Raw genomic sequence first — 20624 nt, forward strand, 5'->3', positions numbered from 1 at the left:
CATTGGTCACTAAAGAGAAGAGTTCAGCGCCTGACCCTCCTCCTCCCCTTGTGAGGAAGCTGTAGCTGCCATGAGGTCTCCCCTCAGTCTCCTCTTCTCCAAGCTGAACAAACCTAGTGACTTAAGCTGCTCCTCACACAGCTTCCACCAAAAAACCCTGAAGCCAGACACAGGTGTCTGTCCAAAGCCTGATACAGGTATAACCTCCTACACCCCAGTTAATGCTCTGGCTCTTTGCTTGCTTTTCTCTCTTGTGTAGAAATCTCCTTGCTGAGATGCTGTTTATTTCTGATCTATTCTCTGACAGAGGTAACCACATACCTGCACAGATGGGTAAGAGGGTGGACAAAAAGCTACTTCATCTGGCACTCCCATAGTAAGAAAGCTTGTTAATTACATCTTAGCTTTTACATGACCAGCACGTTGGACCTCCTGGGTCACTGGTATTATCCAAGACAGAAGCTGAAAGCCCTCATAGTTGGCTAAGCCAAGGTCAGTGGCATCAGATGTTCCCATCAACTTCACCTAAGTCTGAGGTCCCATACAAACTTAAGATACAAATGCTGGAAACTTCCAATATTCTCCATCCCCTGAAATATTGTTCAAAGAAACAAAACCTTTTTTCGTTTAATATCTGTCCTTTTCAAGATGTCTTAAACACCCACTAGCACAAGCAGTGTTTCACATGCTATTGCAACCAGTCCAACTTCTGTCCATCTACTTTGTGCTGATAACCTAAAAATCTTGTAGGATAAAAATTAATCTTGAAAAAGTCTATATACAGGTTGTTTTGGAGTCTTATTCTTGTGGCCATGTCAATAAGGTTACTTAATTGTTAATTGTGCACAGGTAATATAACTTGTGTTTCTATTTGTCTATGACATAAATACACAGAATGTATGCAGGAACAAGAATAATAAGAAATATCTCTCTCCAAAAACTAAACACACATGATTTATAAATGAGAAGCGAAAAAAAAATCAGCAGTATATTGAAGTTTACTTACAAAGCTTCATGCTGAGACCTGCTCATAAGAAGTATTAATATCAAAAGCACTAAGCCTGATTAACTATTTCCTCTTCCATGTGGATGCACAAACTTCTCTGAATGTTTATTTCTTCTGTCATATATTTGAAAGGCACTTTATCAATTTTTAGAACTAAACCACTAAAGCAACAGTTCCTTTGACTGCTCTTTGATCTCATGTAATAACTTCAGCAGCCACATTAATCTAATGATTAAGTTTGCAATTAGGTAGCTCTCCGGTGTTTTAAGGTAGAGTGGGTAGACTTTGCTCTTCATTCTGTAACTATTACACAAATCATCTTTTTTTAACAAGTGAAATTGTTCTGAGCTTATTGGGCTTTGGTAATCTAGAACTACTTTCCCATTTCTCCCCTCATTTTTAGTTCAGTTTACTCCGTAAAACTATTCTAATTTCACTTCTAATGTGTTTTCCTCACTAGTTTCAAAACAAGTATGTAACTTTGAACACAGATAGTTGTAAAAAAAACCCCAAGTTATTTTGAAATCTCTGAATGTATCTTTTAAAGGAAATAAAACTCACATTAGGGTTTATATATCTCACAATTTTAATTAAACTCGAAATCTTAACCAAAATTAAGATGGCAGTAAAATTTACTATGGTTCCTTTAATTTGATTTGCTATGGTGTTTGCTGTGTATGCTGACCTATTTATTCTGCTCTGAATACTTTCTCAACATACTATAGTAAGTATATAAATGAGAACTGTTTTCAACTTACAGCTATCTCTCCCAGACATTTTATTAGATGCTTGCTAAATATTCAACCATAATATGCATAGTTATGTCAGTGGTTCAGAGATGAAAGGCTACATTACTTCACTCAGGAAATGAAGTGCAGGTTTCGGTCCTTTTATTGCAATATCCTTCAGTGCATAGAACATAAATGTTTTTGCACTGGACTGTTCAACAAGCGGGTGATGCAACAGCTTACACAGCTAAGCCACTGTATCACTTCTAAGGCCACATACATAGTGATAAACTATTCAGCTATAACTGTAGCTTTCGTGCCAGTTAAACTGAGCACTGTGAATATTACCCAGGTATAACCTACTTTGTTATTTAACAGAAATCTGAATTTTGATCCCCCTCAAATTTAACTGTTTCAGTATCTATTAAATTGTATTATCCCACAGCAAAAATAAAATTGACAGGAATTTTACCACTGATAAAATTAAATCAAACATATTCAGGACTAAGAAAGGTAGGAAATCTTCAAGACAGTTGTACATTAAGAAGCATCATCTCATAGAAGACAATCACCCAGTGACCAATTCTCAACTGCAGCTGAAGATAAGTAAAGGTGTAATAAGGACAATTTTTCAAAAAATATTCAGTTCCACCCCCACAACGTAAATCAGACTAACATGATGGAAGCTTCTAAATTTCAAGTTTGAGTTTTCTAGACCTCTTATTGCCACTACTGTCTGGAAATCCTAGGTGATAAAAAGAAAGGGATCAGTAAGACCATTTTTATGATCTCCAGAACAGCACAGGGTGAAGGACTTCTCAGAACAATGGCTATGCTCACTTCTTGCTTTAAAACTCTGGGACAAATTTCTATGGTGTCATTAAGAAAACATTAGTTTTCCACACGAAAAGCTAGCCCACAATCAAAAATGACATACTCTGAAATATTCCAGTGCTACAGCGTTTATAAACATCAATGGTGCAGCTGCCCAGACCGCACTGTAATTATTTTAAACAAATACAACAAGTGTAACAATCAAATATATATGGTAAAATGACTGAATTTCCCCAGACCAAAATACTTTTGATACCTGTGAATTTCGGCTTACCATAGGGAAAGATAATAATTGTTACTTACGTTAACATGTATAAGGCAGTAACAAAGCCACACTTATTAATTTCTATACGAAGTAATATCTATGTATTTATTTAATACTGTCTTTTTGAAAGTAATACAATCCTGGTTTAAAAATTTCAAATGACAGTAAACCTAGCTACCTGATATAGCAAACTGTTAGACAGTTTTGCCTGCATAGTTTCAGTCTAGGAATTTTATCTCCTAATGACAGTATGGTATTATTTCTCATTTAATATGTTTTACCTACATTAAAGTGTCTTTACTATTACACTATCAGTGCACTAATTACTGACAATTACAGAAGATTTTAGGTATTACCAGGTTATGTATAATATTGGTCCCCATTACTGACACTTTTGAAAGGATGAGTTACAACTGTGACCTTAATCTTTAGTCAAATTACCAGAAAACCTTCCCAGGACACTTTGATGTTCTATCAAGCAGGCAGTACATTACCGATGTGGATCCTCTCCCTTTTTCCAAATACAGTCAGGATTCTGTGTTTTCAAAGTGTCATGGTCACATCAAAAATACATTAAGCACTGGATAAAAATAGATAAAACTTCTAAACTGTTTCCTGTAATTGTATTTTTTCCCTTTTGAACTTGTATCTTCAAGAGGATAGACATTTATGCCTGAGGCAAAGAGTTACTCACTGTGAACAAGGAAGCAAAAATCTTTCCACATCAGCAACAGAGTAAGCTTTGTGAAGCCTTCTGCATCATATTCCACCACACCACTGTCAACAAAAAATACCAAAAAATTAATACCATTTTTACCTACCATTCATTCTAATACTGAACGATGAATATGTAAATCCTTTATTAAAAGGACTGGCTTTTTTATTTTATTCAGAAAATTCCAGTATTTGCTTTATTTATTAACAATTACAATTCTCTTGCTAAATGAAAACTCAACTTTTAATCATAATCATCTTATTCATGCTGTGCTATTGGAGTTTGCTTCTTACATGAAGAAAAGGCCACATTCAGTTTATATAAATATACTTTAGAATGAAAGGAGACCCGCTAATGCATGTGCACTACTAAACTGATAAAAACTGTACATACATAAATTCTCCGTATATTACTCAGATTAAGATATTGACTCTGTAGTAAATGACAGAGTAAAACTAAAAATGCACAGGCTAAGAGTTTAAATTTGAAAATTCAAAAGAGCGTATATTAAAACAGCAAACTGCTAGAACATACAAAGAATTAAATACAGAAGACTTGTTCAGCAGACGGCTTAAAAGTTTCAGCTATCAGGAGTCGGTATTCTCTTAAAGTCTCAAGCAGTACCAGGACCCATGAACCACTTCATAAGTGAAATAAAATCATAGGCACACTCAGGCCATCTCTATACTGTAGTTTTCTCAGAAGAAAAGGAACTCTCTCGTTTTAATAAGAATTGCGCTTGCATTGACTATCTACTCATATGTCCAATTCAAGCTATTGTTACCTATGTACAGCTGTATAAAATTTGGGTGCACCTGTCTTCCTATCCTCACCTGATGGACCTGAGAGTTGAAGGGCTCCCAAATACCCATGTCATTTGGCATCAGCACTCGGAAGAAGAAAACCCCTCCCCAGAACAAGGTAAAGCGCTGCTGGTCAGGCAATTGCTGTTGTATTGGCTCAAGTCAGGATTTAACCAGATTTCATCTTGTCCAGTGGACAGCAGTCACACAACCAAAGATCACGTGCAGCAAACAACACTTTCCCCCATGCTACAGAAAATAATGCATCAAAAGAAAACTTACGTTCCAAAGTGACTCAGGAAAGCTGCGATATACTCTCTTCTTTTATGGTATCCCTGAATAACATACTGTACCTTGAAAAAGAAAGAAAGAAACAAATCTAGAGCTATAAAAAGATAAAAAAATCCAGTGCTCCTGATTTGTCATATATTCCTTGTTAAGGAAGCTTTATGTTTGACATGGTAGTAGTTCTGAGTTCTACATTTAGCTCGCGTGATTTCTCTAAAGAATCCTAAAATGTCTTTAGAACAAACAGTGGATCTTGCACACAGAAAATCTTGCAAAGAAATCTCTTCACTTTCTTCTGAGAGAAACTTAGTCATTCACAACGTCCTGAAGCCCTGTTTAACTGCACGAGACAAAGAGTGAAGAAATGCGTGACCTTGGCTTGTTGAAGTTCGAGCAGGAAGCTGCGACAGGCAAATCATCATTACCTAAACTTACAGTTGGTTTAGTGTCAAAATAACATTCTGGTTATAAAAGAAAAAAATACATATTTCACAACTGATCTTGGGTGTTTTCTGAAGACTACACCTCCAGCAAAATCTTCTTAACACTAAGCTCTCTCAGTGGTTTCATGCTGACTCAGGGAGCCACCTACTCAACTGCGAGCATCAATTTCTGAGGCATTCTGGGTTTTGAAAGACTTCCATCCTGGCACAGACAGAATCCAACAATGTTAAACTTGGAAGACTTACGGCAAAATTCTCCTTGCACCGTGTATGTTTTCTTATTGATCTGAATGGGATTACTTAGCAGCACAGTGTGAACAGGGTTTGACCTGTAGCAGACACAACGCGTGTGCTGTCAGGTTGCAAGAGCATCTGGTTTACAACTGGTAACTTCAAGTAATTACAATATGGTTCCATATGTGATTCCCAACATAAATCCGTTTGCCTTCCAGAACAAAAATTAACATCTTAAAAATGTTTTTTTTCCCCACTGAACACAAAGAACAGGAAGATTTTTTTTTTTCTATAATAATATTAGAATTCCTTGGCTGGGAAATACTTTTGCTAAATTTTGTGAAAAAGCCTTGATTCAATCATTGCTGAAAGCTATCTTGTACCCCTTAAAGTTAAATTCTATTTATAAATTGAGATTACATTTTATAAAAAAACCCCTATGATTATTTTGATGGCTTTGTGTAGGATCTGAAATATTATTTTGGGAAAAGGAAAACATATAAGTTTGCTTAAGGGACTTTGTTTAAGAAAGGATAAAAACAGTCCTGTGTACTTGCAGATTTTAAAAACAGAAAGTATTTTTTACAGAAAACCACAACAAAAACAACTCTAAAGATAGATTCCAATATAAATATAGAAATACATATTGAAGAACTTTTTCTAAAAGATAAAATTATTTTCCTCATTTGGACAATTGAAGGTAAAAATAATATACAAATAGGAGGTCTGTAATATGCAGATTCCTGGATGTTAGCCCCATAGCTTTCTTTAGAAAATTACACGTAAATAATGGAGAAGCTTTCAAAATACTATACTCGCTCTTTTTTGTTTAAACAGTAAACTAACCGGAATACAACCTTTTCAGCAGCCTTAAATAGCTCTTACTATATAAACATTCAAATAGACTGCTGATTCCATTCATTTGGATGAAACATCTGAGAAGGAAATCACTGAGTAAGTACTCAAAACCTACAACGATGACTATGGTATGAGAACTTCCAACTGGAAAAATAATATGCAAACTACACAACTGTATTTACTAGCATAATAGTACGCTACAATTCCGTGCTGTATGATGCAACAACATCTTATCTGAAATCTTAAGTCGTCACAATAAGAAAAACCCACTCCAAGATCTGATCCCAAACAGACTTGTTTACCTTAAAGAGTTGTTACATTCAGTGCCCTGCACAGATGCTCACCTCCTATCAATAAGTTACTCCTTGTATAGTTCACCTCAAGTATACCTTGCTTGGCTTACCTGGCAGAAGAAAAACTATGTCTACGGAAATGCTATAGTGTGTTACTGCAATACAGAACAGCACAGAAGAGAAAGGAAAATTGAGTTCTCTTTCCTAACTTACCTTATTTGTTAGCAGCTGGCATACTTGGGGTACATAGTCGATAAGACAACCTCCACCAGGAAAGGCTGGGATATGAAGGGCAGATGATCCTCCAAGCGCACTAGAAATAGAAGTTAATTTAACAGTACATTACACGTACAGTCCCTGGGATTTGAAAGTGATTTCTACACTGTCCTCTTTCCCTGCGCTTAAAGTCAGAGGAACATGACAAGGAAGTGTATTATATGCTGTGGCGATATAAAAACTATTGAGTGATACCATCTATAGAAACAGGTTATAGCATGACCCACTGTAATTAAACTATTTTAATCAAGAGTATCACTAATGCAAAGCATTCTCTCATGAAATAGCTTCTTCGTTGTTCTGTTTCCTAACCCTCATCAATAAGATGTAGAGCACTGTAGTTAAAATACCTTGCTATTGTGGGAGAAGAGGACTTTGAGTCTTGAATTATTCAAAAAGCCACCTTCAGTCAAACCAGCTAAGAATAAGCAAAATACTTTGGACTGAGGAGTAATAGATGGCCAGATGCACTTGTCAGCTGTGCCACCTACTCCACTTTTGGGTCTCCCAATACAACACTGATGTTAACCTACTAGATCAAGGGGACAGTGGGCCAGAACAATTATCAGGTACACTATGTAATGGGGGAATCCTCAAAGAAATGTGTTTGTTCAGTATTAAGAAAATATTGGGGAGGGGCGTGGTTCAAAGAGGGGAGCTGAAGGCCTATTGTTATCGAAGGCATACTGATACCTTCAGTTATCTAGTGGAAAAAATAGAGAAGATGGAGCCACAGTCTTCTCTGAAGTACACAGTGATAGGATGAAAGGCAATGCAGACATGTTACAAAGAAAGTTCTGGTTATGTATTAGGAAAAACATGTTCACAATGAGAGTAATCAAATGCTGGAAGACAGACCCAGAGGGGCTGGGGAATCTCCATCCTTGGAGGTGCTCAAAGCTCAGCCAAACAACTGCCATGAGCACGCTGATCTCAGCTGGCCCTGCTCTGAGGTGGGGCTTGGCCAGCTAATTCCAGACGTTCCCTCCAGTCCGCACTGCTTTGTGATTATATTCCCTGATTCTATGATTTTGTTCATTCTCAGAAGGAAACAATATGAACAAAGATATTAATTCTGTCCATGCAGAGACTGGAAATCTGAAAGGTAGGAATCCACAGAAATAAGATAACTTCAAAGATGTATTTAGGCACCTTAATCAATTGCCTTTGTCATACGACAGAAGACTGAAGCATGCCTGCTGTTGCTGAGGAGAATGTTTTTTTTGGTGTGGAAAGATCTGGCACTTTCTATTTAAATCAGGTTGTATACGGCAATGACCAGCTAGAGTCCATGCTACTTTCTTTTAGCAGCACTGACCTAAATATTTCTTACAGTCTTTTACTGATCAAAAGGGATATGAATTTGCATTACACACTGTGGCTTACATCATTCACTGAACATCCAGAACCTTGTTAGGTACAATTAAAGAGCTTCAAAAGCTACATTACTTCGTGGTCTTCTGTTTGTTTACGTGCTGTTTCCATGAAAAAGTTGCTGGAAGGAAAGTTCTCTGCAAAATAAGGCTTTTATTCTCCAACAGGACCTGTCCTTGTATTTTCCTCAGTACTGATAAGATATCACTTTGGTCAGTATACAGGCCTACAGCCATACACCCCTTTGAAGGAACAGAGCCTACACAAATCAAAAAACCCAAACTCATAACGAGGTATATGGAAATCTGCTACTCAGGCAAAACAGTCTGGGTTCAGCAGACTGTTCACCACATGGAACAGTTCTGCAGGTCTGGATTTTGCATATGCAACGATGTAAAAAAAAAAAAAAAAAAAAAAAAGGCAGCCCTGAGTACTCCACAGCTAAAAAAAAACCCAAACAAACTTTTCCAGCAGAAGTAAGACCTGAATAGGATTTTTTTTAAAAACAGAATTCAGTTTCCTTGCTGCTATTCCCTGACTAAAATTACTCACATGGGAGTATACTTTTTCTACTTGTGGATGTTAAAAGCAGTGAAGCATGACTATTAGATTATTACTAAATTGGAACACTTCTGAAACAGTAGTTTGCCCGTAGGAAATTGAAAGTATACTGGGTCCATGAGTCTTTAATGTTACGGAATGAAAGACTCGTCCCTCCTGATACATTACAAGTGGGTTGTGAATCTTACTTTAAGACCCTGGCTTTCAGTTTATTGACCTCTTTAAATGCTAATGTAAATAGATCCATAAAGGCCTCTAATCTCACACACAGAGCAAATGGTACTGACCATTTTGCATCCTGCTTTGCCCCATTTGCAACCAAGTCCAAGTTCCTCCTCAGCATGGAGGTATCACTGGAGATGCTCAGATGACTACAACAGGAATTACAGGCTCTTCTCTCGGTTGCAATAGCAGGCATGAAATTAAGAGTAATCTCAAACAGATTTCACATGCAAAAAAGTTTCTACTCCTGTACCGCTGGCTTCCAACGCATCTTCCAGACTGAATTATTATGATTTGTGAATAAGGGCTACCCATCTTATCTGCATCCATCTTTTGAAAATAGTCAATCCATAAAAACTTGTTGACATAAATGGGAATTTAACCCTTCTCAAATGAAAAACAGACTGCTACAAGGTGTGGTTTCTGACAAAGACGTCCCTCCACAGAAAGAAGGCTGGAATTTCAGGTATAATTATCTTCTGAAAACAGAATAAAGCTCTACAATATGTAATTTATGTTCTGTAGAAATAATTATGGGAAGGGAAAATTAAGAGTGGACAGGCATCTTTGTTCCCTATATTGGGTCAGCGAATCTGCTTATTAAATCTTTTAATACAACATTGCATTTGCACAGGACCTTGCCTCTAACCATCTCAAAACTTCCTATGAACATTCAGCAATTAAGGTTCATCTGCGTTATGAAACTGATATTTGTCTTTTATTTTTAAACATGTAAGGAATCTGTTGCTCAGAGTTCGATTTGACTATGCTGTACTATGCCTCTGTCACACCAAAGAAACACACTTGCAGTATCTCACAATAAGAAAAAGCAAGAAGCTATAACAAATGTAATAAATCTGCAGCTGAAGAAAAAAGTGACTTACTCAAAGTCAAACATGAAGGACCTGTAAAAGGTGCAAGGAAATAAGTAAAATAGAGAAAATAAAGCAAGGGATTTCAGCATGCAGCTCAGTATCTAATGCTGCTTTTTGAGGAGCGTCAAAGCCTAATCAAAAGAAAAAGAAGAAAAAGAAAAATGCCACAAAAATCCTTTTATAGTCAAGGAAATTCTATTTGCCAAGAGATTCCACTAGTGTAAGATGAAGATTCCTGCATGTCAGACCTGCTTTCCAGATATCCAAGATTCTTGGAGGACAGATGTTACCTCTGTTCCTGATCAAGCTTTCTTTTTTGGTATCACTGTTATACACTCATAAATAAACACATTTTTATACCCATGGACAAAACCAACTAAAACATCACACTACCAGGTTTGGTGGCATCCATTGTATTAAGATGACAGGAACAAACAAACAAAAACCAGAGAGATATGATGAGAAAGTTATTTTGCTTTTAAACACGGGCAAATTAAGTAATATTGCTACCCGACAGCTACCAGAGTAAGCCTAGTTTCAGCAAACCAATTTAATTGTGTCTGATTTCTACACATTTTTTTGCCAGTAACCTGCTGTTCTTTAAAGGCTAAAATTCTAAGAGATTCTGCTATGGCTTTCTATAATTTATCGTAATTCATGAAAGAACAGTCTTAGTGGATACTATTTCATTACAACCAGTACTGGACGAAGATAAATACATGGTAGATCTACCTATCTATGAGATAAGGTTGCATTAACACTTTGGAACACAAAGATCTGTTGGACTCAGCATTTATTTACTTACTGTTACTTCAAACCTACTTGACACTTCATACACCTCATTTTAAGATGGACCAGGGACTCATTTGCAGCAAGTTTCTGTCATCCTGGGTTTCCAGAGCATCAGACACAACATGGTTCTGATCCATCATCTGTGAATTAAACCGGATTTTGTGACAGACTGAGTACTGAACTCAACAAGAGCAGCGGCCAGCCTGCACTAATAGCAGTTCTGTTCTGTGGCACACGGAAATACAAGCACAGAGAGCGTAGCTGGACCATGTTTACATTGCAAGTGACTTCCTTTGTCTGCCCCTGTACGGATCTATTTATTCAGGTCTGCATGCGAAATGCCCTTCTCAAGAAATGATCCTTAAAAACAAGGGGGCATAGTATTAATTCACAGGTTTACAGAAGTGACTGGTTTTGTTCTTGAGTACTTATGTGGAAGAAAACAGTTTTATTTCCTCTTCCTTAAAAATATCACTTCACTAGAGAAGAACAGGCCGAGAGGAAACAGCCTCAAGTTGGGCAAGAGGAGATTTAGATTGGATACTGGGAAGAGCTTTTAAGCTGAGTCTGGAAAATGAGAATTTTGTTCAGACTACCCTCACCTTGCAGGGTCCCGCAAGAATAAAATGTCACAGTTTATAAAGTCAGGTACTAACACAGGTTATGGTACTACAGTTAACCATCTGTACACATGTATTACTGTCCATATATTTTGCGCTCTCTCTTGTTTTATATATATATATATATATATTTTTTTTTTGTGTGTGTGTTTACATGGTACTGTTCCCCATCTTCAAAGCTGCATAAGCTTGTATTTGAAAGAAGTATCACAAAAAAAAGAAGATCTAAGGAAAAGTTTCAGGCTCTTAAAAGGAGGTAACCTTGCTCAATGGCAGTCATTTCTGCTCCAAGTGAGGAAAGAGTAAAAAACATGTATTTTGGAAGGGAGCCAAGCACTGTAAGAAGAATCATACTTATCCCTGTATACAGTGTGAATGTAGCACTGAAGAGTTTTATACCAAAAGGAAGTAGTACATTATACCAACTGCACTCAACAATGTTCCTAATCCAATCTATTCATTCTGCAAAACCCACATAAGATAGGGAAATGACAATTTCAGTGATGGTGAACGATGCAGTTGAAGATTTGTCCAGCTTTGAAAATGTAAATAAACAAAAAACTTCCCTCTGCATGGAAAGACTTTTTATACCACTATATAATAACTAAGAGCTTTTCTCTCAGCATGGCCAATGTTAAAACATGTTCAAATCTATGTACTGGTGATGGACAGACGACTTTAGACTTCATAGAGTGTAGCCCTTGCTTTTACCAGGAAACACCCTCCTTAGTTCTGTAAGTTTTCACCTCCCTTATTTTGAAACTGAAGCACATTGCAGACCTTCATAGGCATTTCAAGGGTTTATTACTCATGATGGCTGTAAGTAAGAGTAGCCTGGAGCACGTGGAAAGAAATTCTCTTCTTTTTGCTCTTTTTTCCCCTCTTTTGAGACTCATGTTATGGGCTTTGATCTCCTTCCTGGCTCTCCTTCTCCTTTGTTGCTGAAGTAAATAGTTGACTTTTTTTTTTCTCTTTTGCAGTTTCATCACTTTAGTACATTACACTATTTGGCACAGAAGACACGAGGAACCACATCAAATGAAAGCACGTGACCACAAAAGCTGCCCTACCAACCATGATCCCAGATTTGCTGTCAGTTTACCATTTTTCAGACTTGTTCGACCATAACCAAATCCTCCCTATCACACGAACAACATGGAGCTTGGCAGAAGCCTTGGGAGAGTGCTTCAATCAGTAATACAGAGCTTAACAGTAAAATAACAGAACATTACTCTTCTTAAGGAAAGATCAGCCGGTCTAGGTTTGTGACACTGTTTCTCTCCTTTTTAGCATTATAATACTCAATTTAAAGCAAATATAATCAACATATTGTTTGTCAACTCAAGTCTACTACCAGGTAAAGTGCATCCAAAAAATATTAGTAGTTCCCATTCTATTTTTAAATAAATAATTTCTGCTTAAAATTATTTCTACTTCGGCATTGGTAAAATCAGGCATCTACATTGTTGAGTGTACAGAAAGAAAATACAATCACAAACAGACCTAGAGGGAAAACTATGCCAAATCCTGGTCAAACTCAGACTAAAAATCTGGCCATTAGAGCTGAAAAGCTAACACCATCTTTTTTTCTTTGACCTAGTAGAGGTTCAGGGTAAATACCTCCGACCTCCCCTTGACTAGTGACCGGAAAAAAATTACGAAACACTCACCATAAAAAGCAGATACCAAACCAAAATGTATTTTAGTTTCACAGACTTTGCAGAAAACTGCAAGTCAGACTTGCTGAGCTTTACTTGCAGATCTCCTGCTGATTTCATACGTTCAAGCAAGTTACTGCAACCAGTCTGCTTCTCTGCTTGCCCACCTATAAATGTCCAGATGCTTTTACTGAGGTACACTGAAGTTTAATAACATCCATAGAATAATATAAAAGTGGTGGATGAAGTCATCTGTAAGTACTAATGAATACTGCTTTGTTTGCATTATTCTACCTTCTGTATTCTGCTGCAGGTAAAATTGCCAAAACAAGGCCCTTTTCTAGAATGCATTCCCCATTTTACGCAAAGTGACTATACCAAGGAAAGATTTACATTAACTGTACAGATTCTGGGGTCCTAACAGACTTCAACGTAACAGACTTACCCACAAACCATAGCTCGGGTGATCCAATATTGAAAAATGTATGGGGATAGCGGCTCTGTCCCCGCGATTCTCGTCCTCAAGGAAAACAAAACCAAAACCAAACCAAACCAAGAAGCGTGAGATGAATACAGAGCTAAATCTACAATTAAATCAGAATACGCTTCTTTCCTTCCCTTTCCTGGCCAGACTCACACGTGGAAGGAGAAAGAACAGATTCACTTGCAGTATAAAGCTTTTCTTACTGCTACTTGATGGTATAAAAGTCTGAAAATGCCAGTATTTCCTCTGCGTCAGACAAATCAGGATTGAAGGGATTTTTCCTTTGCTTAGTTTGTCTTTATACACAGAAAGGTTCTGCATAAAGAGGACCAGAACGTCTCCACTGGTAACATTCATTACCCAGCTGACTGCACTCTTGATATTACACACCACTTTTAAAAATTCATCTGAACCTCACAACAGGCTGGGCAGGCAGGTAATCCAGCAGAATCGATTGCCCTCTGGAACTCCACCATATCTCAGGGCACAAACTTCAGGAAATTTTCAAGTGAGGGCAACATAAATTAACAGCAAGACTTCAATGTGTGCAGCTGTTTAAAATAGAGGTTAACTTAACCAGTGTCAACAATACCACTGCAGAACACTGCACAGCACACAGATTTTGATCACTTAGGCATTCTGACCATATAACATCAAACTGACAAGTATAAAAGCAATATATTTCAAGGTGATCCAAAGTATTAAAAAACCCCTCGTGCTTAATGATTATCTTTTCATATTACAGGACAAACAGGTTCAAAAAGAAAATATTAAAAGATCCAAATGCTATAAAAAGTGTGATTCTCTCTTATAAAACTCAAAAATTCTGACACAGGTTAATTTTTCCACCAAAAAAAAAAAAAACCAATAGCAAGGTGTTACAAGTTTAACAAGCTCAGTCATACAAGGTAGTTTGGTTTTGGAATGGCTGCAAATAATAATGATAAAACCATAACAAACGACATAAGAAGTGAATTTAAAGACGCTTTTTGTGATCTCAAAAAAAGTAGATTCCACCACGCCCCCCTCCAATGTTCTAGTTACAAGTATTAATTCTCCATCAGCATAGTTATAAGAAGACCTGAACAAGCTGCTGAGTTGCGAGGTGGATCACAATTCAGACAGGAGGGCAGGGTTCCTGTCCCACAGAACTCGCACAGCACAGCATTTCATGCTCCACAACACAGTGAGGTGCTGAAAAGCAGGGACTGAACGACAGGGGAGGAAGAACATGGATTGCAGCAAGGAGACTTAAACAGCACAGAGAAGCAAAATGCTTTGGAAATAAATATTTATTTCTTAAAGGAATCTTGGCAGTAAATTTAGAGAAATCTGAATGAGAAGTCAAAGAAGAGTTTCACAGAGAATTAAATGCAATGAGAAAACAGTCAATAAAAAAACTCAGCAAACAACCAGAAAAAGTTGTAGGAAAGAAACCCAGACAAGTGGAACAGCACCAAACAACACTGAACAAAAGAAGTACAGATAAGAAACACGGGCAGATAAGACAACAATAACACTATGCAGTCCTATTTAGTTCTTACTTCCGAAGAAGTTAAAAAAAGCAGTAGGTGGCGATTCAAGATGCCAGGGGAAAGACTACGTAGCCTAACCGACTGCAGCTGTCTTCTGTTTGGGACTCAAGAAGAAGAGCAAGTGTGAAAGAGGCTGGACACTTGTCACAACTAAGGCAGAACAAGATGCTGGCTGAAGAAACATTGAATTGTAACCTAATTACAACCCTTTTTCATCCTGCGCTGATTAGAGATGCCAACACAAAACCAGAAACTTGTTTAAAATTATGTTCCATTCCCATTTCTTCACATGGACTGTGAAAAAGGACAAGTCGAGTCTGTTATCTGAAATTTTACTTTTCAATTTCCTCTTCCTCAGAAATAGAGTTCTCAGAAAGAACTGCTGGAGAGAGTCCAGCGTAGGGCAACCAAGATGATGAAGGGAGTGGAGCACCTCCCTTATGAGGAAAGACTGACGGAGCTGGGTTTCTTTAGCTTGGAGAACAGGAAGACTGAGGGGTGACCTTGTTAATGTTTACAAATATACAAAGGGTGAGTGTCACGAGCATGGAGCCAGGCTCTTCTCGGTGACAAACAATGGTAGGACAAGGGGTAACGGGTTTAAGCTGGAACACAAGAGGCTCCACTTAAACTTGAGAGGAAAATTCTTCTCAGTGAGGCTAACAGAACACTGGAACAGGATGCCCAGGGGGGTTGTGGAGTCTCCTTCTCTGGACACATTCAAACCCGCCGGGACACATTTCTGTGTAACCTCATCTGGGTGTTCCTGCTCCGGCAGGGGGATTGGACTAGGTGATCTTTTGAGGTCCCTTCCAATCCCTAGCATTCTGTGATTCTATGATATATTTTTAATGACATTACTGGTTTTGCAGATACATTTATTACCACCTTAACTGTGAATATATTGAGGGTCTTCTATGTAGCAAGTAAAAAAGAACTGGGAATTGGCTCTTTTGCTTCAAGCGAAAAATGTATTGACTTGAGTGTTGTCTCAAAGGAACTAAAAATAGCTTACACGTAACGTGAAGACAGAAGCTGGGAATTGGAAACTTTTGTATAAATAAGAAAAGAAGATTAGGACACTGGTACACTGTGAACAGTATTCTCCTTGGAAGCAGCAGTAGTTGGTAAATTAATGAAAGGATTGAGGATTTATTTATGGTGAGGTTCACTGGAAATTCCACTGCACTGAAGGCTGGGCCGTATGTTACACAGTGCTTGTTGTCGTTTAAGGTATCAATCTGCTCTTTTATAATTCGCTCTGCTTTAGTGGTGGAGATCTCCAAAACAATCCCACTGAACAGAGTATTTATCACAAAACCATGTGAATCTTCTCTTATTGTCCATCCATAAAGATAACATAAATGAATGACTGTTCTGAGATGGTGCCCATTATATTTATAAACATACTCCCTATAGACCTATAATTTCTTATGAATCTTCTGGCATGCATTCAACTACATCCAGCTCACTGTATTATGACTGTTCACACGGCAGCTAACTTTCTAGCACCTGTACTGAACCCAGCTAACCAGTAGTGTCTTTATTGTGAAGCAGGAAAAAGTCTCAAAAAACAAATGACTATTGCTTTCCTTGTCTCTTAACTTTCTTACCTTTTCTGAAGAATAACAGTCATTTCCTATAACTTGCAGCCTTTTACGTTTTTATGACTGCACTTGCTTATATTGTTCCTTATGTTCCTTAATCTACTAGTCAAATTACAGTAATTATCTCTTATTGTTAATCTTTTCCTCATATTGCTTAATGCCTAACATTTCCAGTGACACAGTCATTTTGTAAGCACACTATTTTTTGCCTTTATGCTAAAATAGTGCTGTGTTGTAGACTTGTCACACATAATGGATTTTTTTTCTGTTCTTCTTCTCAGGTCAGACAATAATCCTCGTTTGTGCATCTCGTCTATCTGGACAAATATTTTGTGTAAGAAACATCCTCTCCATTGCATCATCAGCATCACATTTGATTAGTTTACATGAAGAACAAGAAAAGCAAAGTACTGAAAGGATAAAAAAAAACTTGCAGAAAAATTTAGGAAATTAAATGAGAGCAACACGTTGGAAAACTTTAGGATATGAAGTCGAGCAGCTGGGTCATCGATAAGAATGCCAGAGGAAGGCAAGAAAGTTAGAGGAGAAAAATGTTGTTCTTTCATACATCTGGCTTCTCACACTGATTTCCATGTGTATGCAGCATGATTAAGGGGCATTCTTGCTCAAATCTGGAAATTGGCTTTATCTTATGTTCACAAACAGTGTGGAATGCTACAAGTCTGGTCTGGTGTTACCACTAAATGCTTCAAGAAGCCTAGTGAGCTCAGGTTTTATGTAAGCTACATACGTTCACATGTGGACACAAGGCAAAAGAACTGAAGTTTTTCATGTAAACACAGCCACTGTGGTTTGACAAGCTAATAAGAACCATGTTAAACCCTTATTCATTTAACAAGATGACATGAATTTGCTTGGATGGTTTCTACAGCCCCTTTCAGAATCTTTACTACAGGACTTTGGATTAAGTGTGTTTTGTTTCTATGAACATAAATAATTCAATATTCATCCTATTATTTTCCTCTTCAGACAAGAGAGGAGCAGCGCTATGCATCACATTGCCCAAAGACAGGCTTTGGTAGGTGGGAAGACTGGGAATAATTCTCAGAAGAAAACACTGGCACTTTGAAACCCTGGTTTACACCAGGGGTAACAAAGGTTCCTTCTGTAACAAAGCAGACACAGGTCTACTTTTAAAACAAAAAAAAAAAAGGAAAAGCAGAACATAAACCCACAGGTTTTCTTCAATGTATTAAAATCAAAGCAGGAACCGCATACACACACAAAAACCAGAAACTTCATAACTTGCAACTCCGAGCAGTGCTTAGCTGGTCAAAAGGCGAATACAAACATCCCTAGGAGTGCGTTTTCACTGATGCCCAGGTTTTGGTCACGGAGCAGTTCCATTGCGGCACGTGCTGCAGGACAAAGACTGGGGTGAAAATCCTTTTCACAAAGATTCCCCTTTTCCCAGAAGAGATTATGAATGGGTACAGTGTGCTTACAGACATCACTTAGGCCTGAGTCAAACATACACACTTGCATCCCGTAAACCTCTTTTAATGCAAATACAGGCCCTCTTTCCCTTAGAAACTGCAAATACTTACACGGTCACTGAAAGACGAAAAGTCCAACTTTATGTTAGTATACCTTATCACCTTTTAAGGGCTCCATAAATGTCACTTAATGTTTAAGGGCTTAAGTGCATTTGCAAGTTTAGGTAACATTTAGGTAATGGAATGAGCAAAATAGTATCTGCAACTAGATGTATTTACAAATAAATACCAGATGCCTGAAAAACTAGTCTTTTTAGTTGAAGAATGAAATTTTCAGAAAGCTCATCAGCTTTTAAATCACTTCACACTTTGTCTTTTAGGAGGACTGAAGATATCAGGATTTTACATCTAGAATGGCATCCTAAATTATTTTCCTTTTGAAAATAATATTAAGGCTCTTGAGTCCCATAGATATGTAAAAAACCTCCATGTTATACTTCCTCAAGAACTAGTCAGAAAAGCTTTTAATAAGAAAAAAAAATAATAAATTAAAATACAAAATAGCTTGAACCTTGCTTTTCTTCTCCCTCAGTCTTAAAATATTAGCAAACAATTTGACTCTTTGTTTCCCTTCCCAACTAATTTTTGAATCTGGTACTAAATGCATCAGCTATGTCAGTGTAAAACCGATACTGCCACAAATACACTCTAAAAGGATAACTAAACAAGGTCAAACAAGTAATTGAATGAGGCACATACTATGAATTAAAATAAAAATTCATAAGAGAACTACTTCAAATAGACCTTTCTGTCAATGGTGGTTTATTTCCAAGTCAAAGATCTACCACTGGTCAATAGAGATTTATTTACCAAATTAAATTGTGTAACTAATCTCATTATCCTCACACATTGTTTGCCCCAACTTTCTGACACCTGTTAACATTATTATTAGTTATATTGAGACTTCTAGAATATAGGGTGATAATCTCTCAATCCGATGAAGACTACGATGTCTTGCCAGTATTTGTATGTGTTCTTTTGCAAAGTTCTTCCACAGTGGAACCACTTTTTTTCCTTTAAAAACAAACAAAAATAAAATACAAAACAAAAAAACCCCAAACCAACCAATCCAACAAAAAGCTGAAACCAAACCAAACACTTCCGTATTGTATGCAATGATCTCCTAAAAATATCAGCTTTTAATTGACTTGACATTTAAATTAATTCTAACAGGACTTTTCCTTCATTCAATCACTTTCACCATTTAGCAACTTTTCATACATCATATAATACATGGGACAAAATTTTTTAATTATTAAATCATAAGTGGAGTGGCTGCTAACACTGTCATATGTGTTAGGAAAACCTCCAGCTGCATGATGAACTTTTTCAAAGTTGTGTTAATGCCATTCGATATATCATCGTAACTACGTAATATATTTAAACATACAAACGCTAATTGATTGTTTACTTCCTGTTCTAGACCTCTTCTTCACGTGTGTATGATTAAAGTTTATGATCTTCCACTTTAATGTCAAGTTACTACGCTGTACTGGAAACCACAAATTCTGTGTTTTAACCCTGTTCTGCCAATAGTTTCTGGGGTAAATTAAGGAACAGTCACAGCCACTCTTTCCAGGTCTTTGCAGACTAGAGAAATACACAGAGGACATGTACTTACAGAGGTCATGCTAGAAAAAAAAATCCCAAACAACACTTGACCACTGCAAAGCACCTGCAAAAATGAAGAATTCCCTACAAATGGCAGCACCCCATGCTTTCCAGTTTAACTCAGAAGGCTACAGCTCTTCAGGAAATAGCTCATAATTAATGTTTGCTATTTCCCCTGGATAACCTAATGCAAATTCAACATTCTTCTTTAGTCAGAAAAGAGACATGGCTAAGAGTGAAAGAAAATCATAGAGTATCAGAAGATTATTTAAAAATAAAAGCATTGAAGTAGCACTACATGTATCGTTAAAACACCTTTCACCCTACATGATGTAAAGTGTTTTAACAACACATAATACACTTCGTGTATAGTGCAGAAACTGCTTCAAATCCATTCACACACAATCTGCGATACAATATATGTCAGGGAATCAATACTATTATTAACATACGCTAACAAAAGCAAAGTAGAACTCATGATTACTTCAGAAACAGAGTACGACCAGAATTTCTCAAGGAGGTCCTCAGCATCTTTCAAAGTGAAGTATACTACTGAGTCATTTCAGTTTAGCTAAAATTCTTCCTTCCATCAACTAATAATGTCACAGTGTCAACAAAACCCTTGCATACTAGCTACCAACGCAGGTTACCCATTTTCTCACTTTACAAAATTCAAAGAAGATGTTGCACACTGTCTACACTATCTGTCTGTAACTGCAGAAACACGATTTTGGACCTATAGAACTTTGGAAGTTTGGGTTTCTTTTATTGTGAAGATTTGCAACTCACAAAAGTTATTTCTGAATTGACTAAAAAAAATGCAAAAAATGAAACCTTCAGTATTACTTATATCTATAAATAGTATTTTAGAATTCTAGTTTACCTGCTAACCCTGGGGCAGGAATAGCTGATTTGGGGCTTCTACATGCTTAGGTTATTATTTTGTTGTGAAGACTGAAGTTCTCAGAAACCATATGCTCTTTGCTTTTTCTTCTATTTCCTGTCTCTAACATCCAGGCCATCAT

General features: G+C 37.1%; 1 protein-coding gene across 3 annotated transcripts in view; it reads right to left on the reverse strand.

Moving 5' to 3' along the window:
• Positions 1-20624, reverse strand: part of BABAM2 (BRISC and BRCA1 A complex member 2) — a 167316-nt gene that overhangs the window by 29962 nt on the left and 116730 nt on the right. For all 3 annotated transcript variants that reach the window (XM_065833292.2, XM_071806110.1, XM_071806109.1), the window contains exons 8-10: positions 6681-6780; positions 4634-4704; positions 3528-3610 (exon numbers count right to left, since the gene is read on the reverse strand). In XM_065833292.2, coding sequence (XP_065689364.2) covers positions 3528-3610; positions 4634-4704; positions 6681-6780 — 254 coding nt within the window. The remainder of the gene's footprint in view (positions 1-3527; positions 3611-4633; positions 4705-6680; positions 6781-20624) is intronic.

The sequence above is a fragment of the Patagioenas fasciata genome, chromosome 3 (genome assembly GCF_037038585.1).
Source record: "Patagioenas fasciata isolate bPatFas1 chromosome 3, bPatFas1.hap1, whole genome shotgun sequence".
Classification (NCBI taxonomy): Eukaryota; Metazoa; Chordata; class Aves; order Columbiformes; family Columbidae; genus Patagioenas; species Patagioenas fasciata.